The 14,184-nt window shown below is 41.9% G+C and overlaps 1 protein-coding gene across 1 annotated transcript in view; it reads right to left on the minus strand.

Annotated features, from left to right (window-relative positions):
- Positions 1 to 14,184, minus strand: part of FZD3 (frizzled class receptor 3) — a 37,635-nt gene that overhangs the window by 7,660 nt on the left and 15,791 nt on the right. Inside the window, exons 3-4 of the mRNA XM_088534346.1 lie at positions 6,094 to 6,290; positions 3,669 to 4,686 (exon numbers count right to left, since the gene is read on the minus strand). Of these exons, the coding sequence (XP_088390472.1) occupies positions 3,669 to 4,686; positions 6,094 to 6,290 (1,215 nt within the window). The remainder of the gene's footprint in view (positions 1 to 3,668; positions 4,687 to 6,093; positions 6,291 to 14,184) is intronic.

Below are 14,184 nucleotides of genomic sequence, written 5' to 3' on the forward strand. Positions count from 1 at the left end.
AGAACTTTCTTGGAGGGAAACAGGGGAGAGGGGCAGGGAGGAAAAGGGTCAAAATGACTATTTTTTGCTGCTGAAGTGGATGACATTTAAGCTTACATCTTACAGTATCATTTCTAAGAGCTAGCTCATCATTAGTTTTATAATAGAAGGCAAAATCAGCTATCCACAGGATCCCAAAATACAGCTCTGTGCCCTTGTGGTACTGCAGCCTTATTTATGCCCTTTCTTTGGGCATAAAAACCATGTTTTCTTTAGAAAACACATTACGAAGGACTGTACTGGGGCAGAGCGGGCACATCCTGACCTTGAAAGACAGGCACAAAAAAACCTCTCTCCTCCCAGACTCCCCCTCAAAAACCTCCGTAAAATTTTGCAGTAAAAATTCCCTCATAAATATATCATATCCCCCTAAAGAAAGCGTGACTGCCTCAAACAAGCTAAATATCAAGTTGGGGAATGATTCATCCGATAAAATGTCCAATGAATCACTACAGAAATGTCTCTTTTCTTCCATTAGCTAATAAGGGAGAACAGGATGACTGGCTTGGATGGGGACAGATGGAGACCTTGGGCAAGAGTTTTTAACAGTAGCTCTAGGTTCTCCAAACTTTGATGTTTTTTAACTTATTTTTTTCCTTACATCAGGTATCTCAGAGGGAAGATGTCTGATACAAAAGAAGTTCCTGCTTTGGGGCATCTGGAGTTGACTGGGCAAAATCTTAGCCCCGTCCACCTGAATTAGCTGCCTTGGCAGCCAAGGCAGAAAATGCAAAGTAAGAGAGGAGAGACATTTAAAAAGCAAATTCCAGGTTCTGGATTATAGACTAAAAAGCCAAACCAACTGTGCTATAGAAAAAATCCCCCGCAGATCAGAACCTGGGACTTTCTTTGTGTGGTTAAAAGCATTAAGGAGACGATGCCAAATACGGTCCCCGTGGGCACTTTCCAAGTGATGACAAAAGCTGGAGCCTGGACCTGAAGAACATTCAGGTCTTCTTGGGAATCTTCTTGGGAATCTTTATAACAGGTTTCTTAGGAGACTTGTTCTTTTTCCCTGTCTCATTTCTGCAGTTTATCCTGATATAAAATTGTGCTAAACTCCCATTCAAAAGATTCTGTTTGTGATTTTTGCTCTCCAGCTTGGACACGCAGCTCCAGCTAAAATGTGACATGTTCATGACACAGGATCTAGGTTCTGTAAGCAGTGAAAGTTAATTTTATTTTGCATTGCATGAGCTTTTCTTGCCCCCCAAAAAAGCATTAATCTGTTTTCACTTGGGCCAAACATTCTATTTTTGAAGGGAACAAGTGAAAAACGGACATGGCAACATAAAATTCACCTGTTCATTTGGATATTATAGTGCAGAAGGCATCCAGATTATAGAAGCACCTTTTTTTTTTTTTTTTTTTCACTTGGAAAAGGGAAAAAGGTGGGAAAATGAAGGGAGTGGGTAAAACCATTTGCAGGCTGCTCTGAACAGCTTTCACCAAGCAGGAACACTGACTGGCAGCTGATTACCTCACTGCAATTACTGTGCATAGTCTTAGCAGCAGAAGCCATAAAAATAATTATTTCTGGTAACATCTCTGTTAATTTCCCTTTGTTTCCATTCAAAGAAGGATGATCTAATTTAGCAACCTTGATTTTTTTTAACTGCATTAGGAGGTTTGTGCAGGCTGATAGAAAACACTCACCTCCCTGAACTCCTCCCTGTGCCCCACGTGTTTAATCGGGGCCAGGGCCTCTCCCCAGCAGGGAAACGTCTCACTCGGATCAGGCCCGTTGCACACACACTAAACCCGCCTCACCTCTCAACGCAGGAGCTGTCTTTTGGGTTTTTCCCTTACTAATGGAGTTTTGGGGAAAGAACATTCCCTCCGCGCTGCTTCCCGGCGCTCCTGGAACAGGAAAAGCAGCTGCAGGTGAGGGAAGAGGAGCTGGAAGTGGCCGGACGGGACCCACACAACCCCCTGGGGAATGGAGAGCTGCTCCCAGTAGCTTTTTTCTACTATGGCAGAAGCTGATAGTCCAATTCCAGAAACTGATATTCAAGCATTTGATATAAAGTTAAATAAAACAAATGCTTAAAAAGATCTAAATTCGATTTAAATTATCCCCCTACTTTAATAATTTATTTTGCTAGCACTATCCAAGGATAAAATGATTTTTTTCCCCCCACTGCCTTGAAAATCTGTTTCAATTATAAGTCTGGATAGTTTAATTGGGGGAGCATGTTTAGCTGAAGAAAAAATTGGACGGGTTAGAATAAAAACCCTTCTAACACTCCCTAGGGTCTATGGGTCCTTCAACCCAATTTGATGTGAATGAAACCATTATTGTGCTTTTGCGCTGAGCCATTATGTTAATGGCTTTCTCGAGATCTGAGTAGCCCTTTGCTTCATGTTTTCATTGTTCACTCTGTAGGATTTGGTCCTTAAGCATTGGAAGATTTAAATGTTTAAAACAGTTTTTTGTTCTACATTTGGAGAAAGCGATAGCCCTTTCCTCCTGCACATTTCCATGCATAGGGCGTAGGGCGAGTATTTTAAATTAACTAAGTGAAAAGTGCTTGTCCATCTCACTTTTTAAGCATCAATCAATTTAACTATTAAAAGCCGAAGCAATGAAGAGCAAATCAAGCAAATGAAACTGAATACACCCATTCATAGATATTTCCTGCTGTAAAAGTGCTCACACATTGGATGGGAGGGAGAGTCTCACCCTAATAAAATGTAACCGAGAAAACAATAAAAAGGGTTAAAAGGTAATGAAAGGATTACTATCAAGCTATATAAACTACTCCAAACCTTTAAGTGATATTTTTATGGCATTAAAATGTTAGCTTTGATGACCCAGCTGGTATTTTAACTGCTTTAGATCCAAAGTATCATTGTGTTTATACCACTCTGTGCAGCTGCACAATAAACGTTTGGTGCACAAACTTCTTAAAATAGGGCTGTTCTCAAATCATTTGCAGAAAATATCTAAGAAATAGAATTCCAAACTAATGCTGAAGTAAACAGTGGACAGCTTGATACGTAGCACTCTTGGTAGCTTATTCTTCTGGGATAACTCATTTAAACACACTGAGCAAGTTAGTGTAACTTGCTTTTAGGATAAACTAGTGATTTGTAAGCTCTGCTTTTTTTGCAGAAGACGCATCGAGGTTTGATAGGGCTGTTTCCAACACACACACAGGCTGTGGGCCAGTCAAAGCAACAAAACAGCTACAGAACAGCAAAAACTAGAAAAAACAAAATCCGGTTGATGACATCTCGGTTTAAATTCTGTAGTTCCTTTAGAGCAAAGCTTCTAATATATATCAAACAATGAAAAATAAACTCATTAGGTCCTGTTCTTTAAACTGGTTTAGAATAGTGCCTTCACATCACATATAAGTACACTAAAGCCCAGAAACCCCAGAGCTTTATCTATAATAAAAAAGCACATAATGGCTAATAAAACTCTACATTTTTCCAACAATACTTACTCTCCTAGAAGGCCAAATGAGTTTACTAAAATGAGTACAGCAAAATAAATAAATAAATAAAGCACTTTTCCTTCTTGGAATTGCAGCACGTCCAGTCAGGGATGCCAAGGGAGCCTCAGGACACCCCCTGCTTACCCAGGTTCCGTGGTGCGGCGCGCGGCACGCCGGTTTCCTCACCTGATAGGGGCACGGGATGTGATATTCCCTGCAGCGTTCCTGGATCCACGTGGTCTCCCACACGCCTCGATACGCCTGCTCATAGAAATAGCAGCCAATTACAACCAGGAGCGGCACGAGGTAGAGCACACTGAACACGCCAATCCGGATCATGAACTTCACTAGCTTGTCCTGGTTCTCTTTTTCTAACGGGATCTCAATGCGAACGCGATTCAGGGAGATAATGCCAGCGAGCAGAAGGGCAACTCCGACCACCACGTACAGGCAGAGGGGAGCAAGAACAAAGTATCTCAATGCATCCACATCATAGAGGCCAACAAAACATACGCCGCTAATATTGTCACCTTCAATTTTATTCATTGCTAAGAGGATGATGGTGAGAGTTCCCGGAATGCCCCAGGCACTGGCGTGGAAGAGCAAGGCTTTCTTCTCGATCGCTTCGCTGCCCCACTTTGGCACGGCGGCCAAGAACCACGTGATGGTTAGAATGACCCACCAAACGCTGCCGGCCATGGTAAAGAAATAGAGCACCATGAAGAGCATGGTGCAAGCCTTGTTGTGCGAGCCCTGCGTCACCGTGGAGGCCTTGTACTGGGCAGGGCTGGAGGCGTTACACGCGACTCGGTCTTCAAGCAGAAAGCCAATGAAGAAAATGAGCGACACCATCATGTAACAGACGGCGTAAAATATTATGGGTCTCTCTGGATAGCGGAATCTGGTGACATCAATGAGGAAAGTTAAAAAAGTAAACAAGGTAGCAGAAAGGCAGACGATGGAGATCACTCCGATGAAATAGCGAGCAAAGGAGAGCTCTTCACGACGAAAGTACATATTTGGGCAAGGAGGGGAACAGTCTCGTACCCTCAGGAAAGAGTAACCGAGATCAGGGTCTATTTTCAGCTCCCGAGGACACCAAAAACCATAATCCCTCTGTACTGCCATTGGGGCGTCTTCGGTGGGTTCCCCTGCTAGATTGAGGTCAACAAGGCGAGGATACGGCTCATCGCAATCGGGGAATCTAAAAAGCAAGAAAAATAACTTATTTACAAGAAAACATACAAATACTTGGCAAAGACCAGAAAGCCCATGACTTCACCCACAGCTTTAGACATGTTAACTGAAGAGAAGTCAAAGACAATGCAAATACTGGGTAATCCATGAAATGCTACACTACAGATCAACAAACTACAACTCATCATCACGGAACACGGTGGATGTCAAAACTAGCAGATAGGTTTAAACAGAAAACTGACTAAAGGAAAAGGGCTCCACCAAGGGCTTTAAATACAAAGCCCATCTCAGGAAAGCTCTAAATTTGGAGACTAGGTGCCTAGGGAAGCACCATTTTATAGATGATGTAAAACGCTTTCCCAAAGCATCCCTACTAGCTGCTGTAAAGCAGGCTAGTGAGCTCACTACATGGAAGAGCAGTGCTGCTAGCACTCATAAATCACAGTTATGATAAAGACATCTCTATAACCCGGCAAGGCCCCAATGCTGGGCTGAGGGCAGCCAAAGCCCCACTCAGAAGCTGTGCAGGGGAGCCTGGGGGGACTCCAAGCAGCTCTGCTCCTCTGGGCTCCAGCACCAGCAGACTTTTGCTAGTTTTGGTTCTGTTTTTGAAATTTCACTACTGACATGGCCTTAATAAGGAGACAGGAGGCCCTAAGGGGCCCAGGCATCTATCTGGAGCATGCAGTTAAACTGATCTTTGATCCAGATTATCAGAAACTAGAGGTCTCCTCTGATTTATCTTTTTTTTTTGCAAAAAGATGTGTTACTTGTTTTTCATTCTTTCCTCTCCAGCTGCAAGGGACACTCCTCCTGTTTGTGCTTGTGAATTTTATTAGTTATTGGAGTCATTTACAAAAAAATAAAGCATAAAGATGTTGTTTTCAATTGCATGTACTTTCTCTAGAGTGCATCATCACCTAATACTTTGCTGCAAAGTTATGTTTAGTGTAAAGCTGAAAACTACTCTTTGTATCCAGTGTAAACACATGGTAGACCCTCCTCTAAAAATGCAGCTTTGAGGGTCACACTCTCACCAAAAACTGTCAGCACCCCTATAGAAAAGATATTACTAATCGCTGGTAAAAGCAATTTTGCATGTCTCAGAGACATTTAGAGCAATTATCGCGTGTTATATTTTGATATATCAAGTCAAAGGAGGATAAAGATAAAGGATAAAGATGATGAAAAATAGATTGATATATTCATTCATATAAGAATATGCACTCTGAGTTTACAGTAGTTGCCTATAGAAATTTTCAACTCATCTTTGGGCAGATGATGGAAATATCAACTCGGTTTCCTCCCCAGGAAACAGGCTTTTACACGAACAGAAAGGAAAACGAGGGCATTTGTAACAGGACATATCACATCTAAAATATTCTACACCGGGATTCAGAAACAATCTGCTAACCTGGTGCACTCCATATCCTCAGGCCAAGAGACCCCGAACATCTCCATGAGTTTGGAGCACTCGCTGTAGGCCCTCTGACACAGCCTGCGACACGGGAGGGTGACACGGCCGTACTCCATGCACACCGGAGCGTAGAGGGCACACAGGAACGGTCGGAAATCCCTGGAGCATTCCAAATTCACCATCGGATGAAAGGGCTAGGAGAGAAAAGGGAGAACTCAGTAGCTACAAACAGCAACTCTACAGACTGCTCCGGCAGGAAGCCATGGTTTGTCTTTCCCCTAGGACTTTTACAGCTGTGAATTCATCCTTCTTGTTTAAACTTTGCCTTTTGGAAGAAATTGTGATCATCATAACACAGCACTTGGGCGTTTTAGGCAGACAGACAGTCAGGAAGCCTGGGCACAAAGGCACAGATTCACAAGGGAGATTTATCTACTTGATTTGCATTCATATCAACGGGAATTAGACATCTAGACATCCCTGAGGATTCCAGCTTTGCTTCACACTCTCCAATAAAAGTCATACGGACTTGATGCCTGTTATTGGTTATTTAAATGACAGACACATCATGAATTACTAGCTGCTTCTTTAGTGGCATGGTATGCAAACTTGCATTCTGCTGATGAGATTACAATCCAAGAAATGGTAAATAATTTAGGATGCTTTCAGAGCACAGAAATGATTATTTCAACATTATTTTCAGTCCGCTACACCAAAACTCTAAATCATCTATTTCTTTAGCAGAGTTGGATCCTTGATTTTGATTGTTTCTACAAAATGCAAGCACAGGATATTTTCCAGGCCATTCTTCTCACATCATCTTGTCCAGATCCATGAGTTAAAACCTCAGGTTTATCATCAGAGTATATCTGTGGATTGAAAAGAGCTCCAAAATACTACTGCTAAATAAGCTCTCAAACAGATATATATTTTCCGAGCTTCCAGAAACAGAGCTGTAGTTACAGTGAAGCCACGCTAAGCACACCAATTCTTGCCCAGTCATGACAAAACACTGCAAAATTAAAGCTTAAAAAACAAATTATGGGAAAAATAACTACTGTTTGCTACGCATTTCTGAACATGCTGTCATGACATGGCAACCGAGCTGTGCGATTCTGCCCAGCTCACACAAAGGGCAGTGCAAACCCTCCCAGTTATTGACAATGAAGAAGGAAGTGGCAGATGAAAAGTATTTATAGTTCCAAGCTCACTGTTACTCCAGGGACACCTTTTCTGCTCGGCAAAATATTTATTCGAAGTATAAATAGCAGCTAGCACATAAATAAGAATGTGGCTTGAAAACAAGCGCCCAAGAAATTGCTTCAAGATAGTTACAATACCTGATAGGATGGGCAAAGCACAAGGTAAGAGTCTTTGTTGGAAAGACAAAATTAAAGGGAAAATTTGTTTTGGAAAGTATCTAACTTTCCTCTTTTCAAAGAACATGGAAAATAAGAAAATGAAGACAAATCATTACTTTGGCAAAGAACCACTGGCTAATCTCCTCCTCAAAACTTCCTTGCCTGCCATGCACTCTTGCACGTTTCCATGCTGAGATTTCAAGTTCTGGCTCTTCCCCTCCTCTCCGACATGTTTTCACAGTTAGTAAAAAACGCAAAACCCCCAAAACTCATTTTAGAAATTTCTCTTTTCTTGCTGCTTCCCCTTCATTAAAAGCAGCTGCAAGGTCTCGGCTGGGGAGCGTGTCCAGGACGCTGTGGCAGCCCCAGGTTACCTCACGATGGGCACGTCAGGCTGCCACAGCGGCCCCGTGCCCCAGCGCCTTTCCGCAGTTCAAAAGGACAAGGCAGCGGTTTCTGACGGAATACTGGGACTAATCCAGGGAAACAGGGATGTGGATGCCCTCCACAACTCCTTGTCAGTGGCTATGGGCCCACAAGAGCAGGCCCCCAGCTGTAGGCCCCCCCTACAGCTCAGTTACTCAGTGATCAGCTGGCCGCCAAAATGAGGGTCTCTAATGTCCCCCTCAGAGCCACGGGTTTTCCAAAAATTGCACTTGGATGTGGAAGAAGCGGCACAGGATCAGTTGCCCTCAATGTTCCCTGGAAGAATAATACACTGGAGAAGTGCACTTAAGTAGGTGTCAATACACTTAAGTAGGTGTCATTTATCAGGGCTGCTCCATTAGTGCTGCCTCCAGGCAAGCCCTGGCTTCTCTCAGCCCATTCTGTCCCTCAACACAGCAGAGAGAAAAAAACTCTGTTTTGAATTATATAAAAACCAGTTTATTTTAAAAGCATGCAGTGGCAATGCTAGACAAAGAAAAGACAATTCCCTACAATCACTACTCTTATGAAACAAAAAAAGAAAATCTTGCTTGCTTTTTGCCAGGAATAGCACCTGTAAATCTGGAATAAGAAGATGTGTAAGGCTTCTTCTCCATATATATATATATTTGTATAATTAATTCTCACTTTTGCTTTCAAAACAAGAGCAATAACTATCTATATTAACTTTTTACCACAGACTTCTCCTATCACTGAGAGGGAGGAAACCAAATTTGCCTTTTCTGTTATGCAGCGGCAGTTATTTAGCTGGCTTTTTTTTGGGGAAGCATCATGATAGCAAAATATAAGCAAAAATGATTTGGCAATCTTTCACTCTTCTGGCTATTTATGTATTTATTTTTCTTAAAAGAAAACTAAACGGGAAGCATTCTGGCAAAAAGAAGGGGGGAAGCTTTCTCCCCTCAGGCTCCTGGGGAAGAGCGATGCTGTGACTATCAATTACGGTTACAATTCTCCGTGGAAGCAAGTGCCTCAGGGCACAGCCGGTGTCAGGGCAGCCACATGATCTACCCTGCCCTTGATCTACGCTTGAATTCAGCTCCTTATTCCTCAGGAAGATTCCTGAATTGTGTATCAAAGTGCAGGGGCGATAACGCTTTCCAGGCCCCTTCTTCACGAGAACCTCAGAAGCTGCAGACATTTCACCTTTCAGTTAGGTAGACTGAGCATGTTCTCGCCTCCTGCTTTTAATAACAGTAGTTGTTCTCATGCAAGGAGCTGCTCTCATGGCTCTGTCAGCAAAGCAGTCCATGTGAATGCTCTCTAGAGCCTTTTAAATAGAGCCTGTTTTCTTGAGAGGTGGAAATGAGTTATCTGATGGCTCCGACCTGCCCGCTCTGGATTGCACTGGGCTTTGGGAGGTCGCTGCCCCAGCTGCCCATCACTTTGCTGGAGATAACCTGGCACACAAACTTTCCGGAGATTCACGGTGATTTAAGTGAATACCCCGAGCTGGACAAGCGCTGTGGTTACTTCAGATGAGATGTACGCAGAGCCCTGACTTAGTCCAAGTGATTTTTCCGAAAGCCCAGGGAGAGCTCCCACAGGAACAGCAGAGTCTCCACAGACATAGCGGGATGTGACAGAAGGCTTCTTATTTTCTATCAGTTTAGCCTTGAGCCAGGCTGCTCCGCATTGCCATGTCAGTGATGGATGCAGGAAGAGCCAGGAGGCAGAGCAAGAGCAAACCCCTTCCTTCTGGACACCCTGCACTCTTGCTCAGCTTAAAGCCATCGCAGAAACGCTGCTTTTTTGCACAGACACTCGATTCTATTTACAAAGGGCAATTAGTTAATTTGCCAGAGCCTGCTTTTAATGCACGGTGCCAAGACAAATTCAGCAGGAAACACTTAGCACAATGTAAATTCTAAATTTACCTCACCGTTCGTTTTCTTGTCTGGACAGACTTAAGTTTGCTGCTGTACTGTGCTCTGCACAGCGATATGGATATGAAAAGCAAAATAGTTGCAGTCACTTGTTTAGCTTTCCTTTCCAGCATGGAAAAACACTATTCCTGCATCTTCTCCGTGAACCTTTATGATCCAGACTGTGGCCTGCTGATATTCCATGTCTCCTAATTTGGTGCTGGCTGGAAAAATGATGCTTGCAATGTGGTTTGCATTGACACTGCACTACTGTAGAGACTGGGAAGTAAGAAAAAAATCAGTTTGCTTTAACTTGGAACTAAAAATCTATGTCCTATTTAAATACATATTAAGTTATTTCAACAATAAAGTGCCATGTAATTAGTGTGATTTTTAAATTATACCTTTCCCATGGTATAAGTTGAACAAGCTAATCACTCTGTTACTCACTTTAAACCTAAATCCCTCTGTTTTACCTGGCTTCGTTGTGAAAGCGCAGCAATCACACAAACCATCCTAAGCATTCTGGTCTTGAGCTGTAAACAGACAGCTGAGGCTAATTTCTCAACTGTGGGAAAGACAAAAAAGGAGGATAAAGATGAAAGTAATTAAAAGACAGCAAGTGACATCAGTCTCGGTCTGCATGACTAAAACCCAAAGCCATCTGTTCTCTCTTCTTGTTCTTAAGAGAGGTGCCCTGCTTAATTTTTAGATTTTAAGTTCTTCCAGAAGACACCGAAAAGATGGCAGCCATCTGTCAGCTTGCACTTTTCCTAACGGCGGCCTTTATGCTTTAGGAACTAACAAACGCAGATGGATAGTCCTGGAAACAATTTTCATTTGCAAGAAGTGTTAGTTTTTAAAAGACACTGGAGATGGCTTGAACTTCCTCTTCCCCCTCCATACACATCCTATGTTGGGCTTGGGAGAAATCCAAAGGATCGCAGAGAAATAAATACACAGCCCGCTGGCCGGCATTTTAGACAGTATAAAATTTAGGACTGAAAAAAAATTCGGACTGAAAAAGCCACACTTGCCTAGACAGGCAAGAGACTGTTGGCCAAGGGCTGTACATCTTGATAGAATCAAACCTTTTATCTAAATAACACGTTCTTATATCCTGTGGTTGCAAAAACAACCTTCCAAGTATGAGCCGAGCGCACCCAGCGCTTTGAAGTCTGCAGGAAAACGCTCCAGTGCCGTGTGGGAAGGGGGGAGATAACCGGGATGAGAAGTGGGGTGTCAGGAATGAGAACCTTTTCCTTCCTCCAGCTCTGCGCAGCAGGGCCCTGCGCTCCGGCACTCGCAGGCTATTTCTGGCAGCAAGGGAGGTCGGTCTCCCTGAAGGATACCAGGAGCCAAGAGCCCACGCAGCTCCCTGTTGGCACGGCGCTCACAAACGTGTCTTGCCGAGGGGAGGAAGAAAAGCATTTGGTGTGAAGATTTGTTAGAAGACTTGGCACGAGCTTGGGAGCAGGAATTGTGTCAGGAACCAGATCAACTTCTCCCGCACTTATGAAAAAAAAAAAATGGTTTTCTAGATATAGGAAACAGGAGGTAAGATATAAAGAGGACAGTGACAAGCTTCAAATCACCACTCAGATCTGCGTCTTTTTCATTTTTACTGTCAAACCTTCTCATTTTTCCTGTCATCAACATAGAGAACGACGCAGCATCTGCCCCACAGTAAACAGAGCAGAACTAGTCGATTGGGATTTTTAAGACACAATGTGAGCAACACTGAACGTTCCTCCATTCAGTTCAGGTTTCTTACATCTCCCTCAGGCTTGATGGCTGTTACTGTTCCACGTGTGACTCAGCTAAGGGCGGCTCTCCCATGGCTCATGCTGCAGAGCATCTAGTAGAGCTCAGTGCAACAGGCCAATCCATCTACCAGCTTAACATATTTTCCTGCAGGATGAGGATGCAGGAGAACTTGTGTTTTCTTTATTTTGCCAATCACACCAAAGGGCTGGACAGACTAACCTGGGGAATCTACACATTGCAGTTGTCATTTAAGGGACTCCAGGACGCTCTTTGCTCTCCTCTTAGCAGTCAGTTTGCTGCGAAAATTCTCCAACTAGATTCCATAAGTAGCCAAAACATCTGCTGTAATGTACAGGAATTCAGTGGCAGATTCAGGCATGATCATAAATAATTTTGCTGCTTGAAAAACAGAAGCTTCAAAGCTCTCCTACTTTATCTGGCTGCATTATGATCTGCATCTATTTGTACATAGAAATTAAGGTTCGATCACTTGATTTTGCTCTCAGGAAAGCCTGCATGAATCTAACCTGAAGATTTCAAGTGACAAGCTTGAATAACCACCATGAAACTGTTGTTAACTCAGTAATTGCATTCTTATACAAACTAAAAAAACAAAACTAGTGGTGCCAAATGTATTTACGGATGTGTCTAACTCAATACTGGAACTTTTCTTAATACTGCCTAATATTTACTGCGCAAGTTGAAAATCATGAAGAATGCACAGGTAATAAAATATCACCTCCCTAGCAATGAAAAAGTCAAGGGTTTTGTTCATATGCCTGGAAAGCAGGAAGGCATCACACAGATCCAGCACAACCATCTACATAAATAATATGATGCAAACAGAAGCATCATCTGTTGGATTCCTACTATGAGATTAATTCTAGATATCAAACAAAAATCTATCTGCAAAATGAGTGCTAATATTTTAACAGCTGTGACAAAATATGACATTACAAGCCACCTGTATATCTATATACCAGCAAATATATATACATATATATATATACACACACACACACGCATATTAACAACTGGATAATAGGGAAAATTTGCATCCTCACTCTTTAAACTAAAATATTGCCCTAAACATATTGATCTCTTGGCTTGATGACTTTTTCTCTTCCTACCCCAACATAAAACTCCAAGAAAAGCTACTCTGTCATTCCAGTATATTAAGCTATTTTATTGGCACAGTTAATTCTAAAAATTCACTAAATTGTTTTCCATGCATAAATAGTGCAGGATGGTTTCCACCCTATAAACCTCTACACCCTATAACCTGCAGCCCTGTTGTCTCCTACACATTTATTAGGGTGGAATCCGATTGAAATCAAACCTCACCATCTCCTAATCTCCCTTGAGCTGCATTTCATGCTGTATTTTATAGTTATTCTGAAAGAAACGCTATCTTTTATCCTCCCTTTCATATAACAACTATAGTTTTCCTATTGTTTTGATTGTAAGGATTCTTGCATCTGGCTTTGTAATTAGTTTCACAATTTTCTGTTAACCCAAGGAAAGTCAAGCAGTAATACTTGGTATGCTTCTCAACGCAGTAACAGGAAAGATATGGGCAGATGCTGATCTAATTTATAATTTATTTAGGAAAATTAGTATATACACCTGGAAGTTTGAAAACAAGCAAAGAAAAGAACACTGCATCTTCCAATGTCTATGAGAAGCTCTATGCAGCCTTTTCCTATATTATTGGCTGTTTCCATGAACAAGAAGAATAAAACCACTACCAAAATAAAAAGTGACCTGGAGACAGTTGAATCTGGGGACTGTTTTTTTTTTTTTTTTTAATTTTGGTACGATGTATGCATTTCTCTGTGTGCTAGGTCCAGTTGGACATAAGAGCACTGTGCAAATGAGATTGCTTTTGTGAGATTTTTCAGTCTCTGAAATGGATTTTTCTTTCATTATTATAATTCTACAGTGAGTATGTACGTTCTGACCAAACACTGACTCTTTTTTTTTTTTTTTAGAATTTTTAGAAATTATAAAAATTAAGAAGGAGAGAGACTCTCCATCCCCATATAAGTTTGTTTTCTCTCATTACTGAACTCTAAGAGGGTCTCTCTGCTTCAGCAGACGGGAGCACAGAAGCGTGAAGACTGAGGAAAAAAAAAATCCCCATTTATCCTAGCATATTAAATGAAAATCGGTTTCTTGTTCAAACAGCAGCTTTAAGATAATTAGTTGGTGGCTTTAATTTTAATAATTAACCGCTTTTCAAAAACATGCCAGAACACAGCGGCAGTAAATTAAAATTTAAGATTGATCAGGGGATGCCATTCCTCCCATTTAGGGCTAAGTTAATGAGGTCACAACTAAACTCGACAGGGGAGTAGAGGGAACGAGAATTAAAAACAAATAATTGGAATTGCACAACATTTTTCCACTGGACAGAAGGCAGATATCCACAAGACAAACATCCAAATGACCAATTCTGAAAGCCTCCAAAATTGCCAAATCAAGACCAAAGCCAAGCTCCTCAAGTAGATTTTTCTTCCCAGTAGTTAATAATTCACAAGAAAAATATTTGACAGGAATTCCCACGGTGCCTCTGCCTTTAAATGGCACCCTAAAAGCATGTTTGCACCTCTCAAAATAGATTAAATAATATTTTGCCCTTGAGGGTC

This window comes from Tinamus guttatus, unplaced genomic scaffold (genome assembly GCF_059628265.1).
Source record: "Tinamus guttatus ecotype Peru unplaced genomic scaffold, ASM5962826v1 Tinamus_guttatus_pri_ptg000548l, whole genome shotgun sequence".
NCBI classification, from domain to species: domain Eukaryota; kingdom Metazoa; phylum Chordata; class Aves; order Tinamiformes; family Tinamidae; genus Tinamus; species Tinamus guttatus.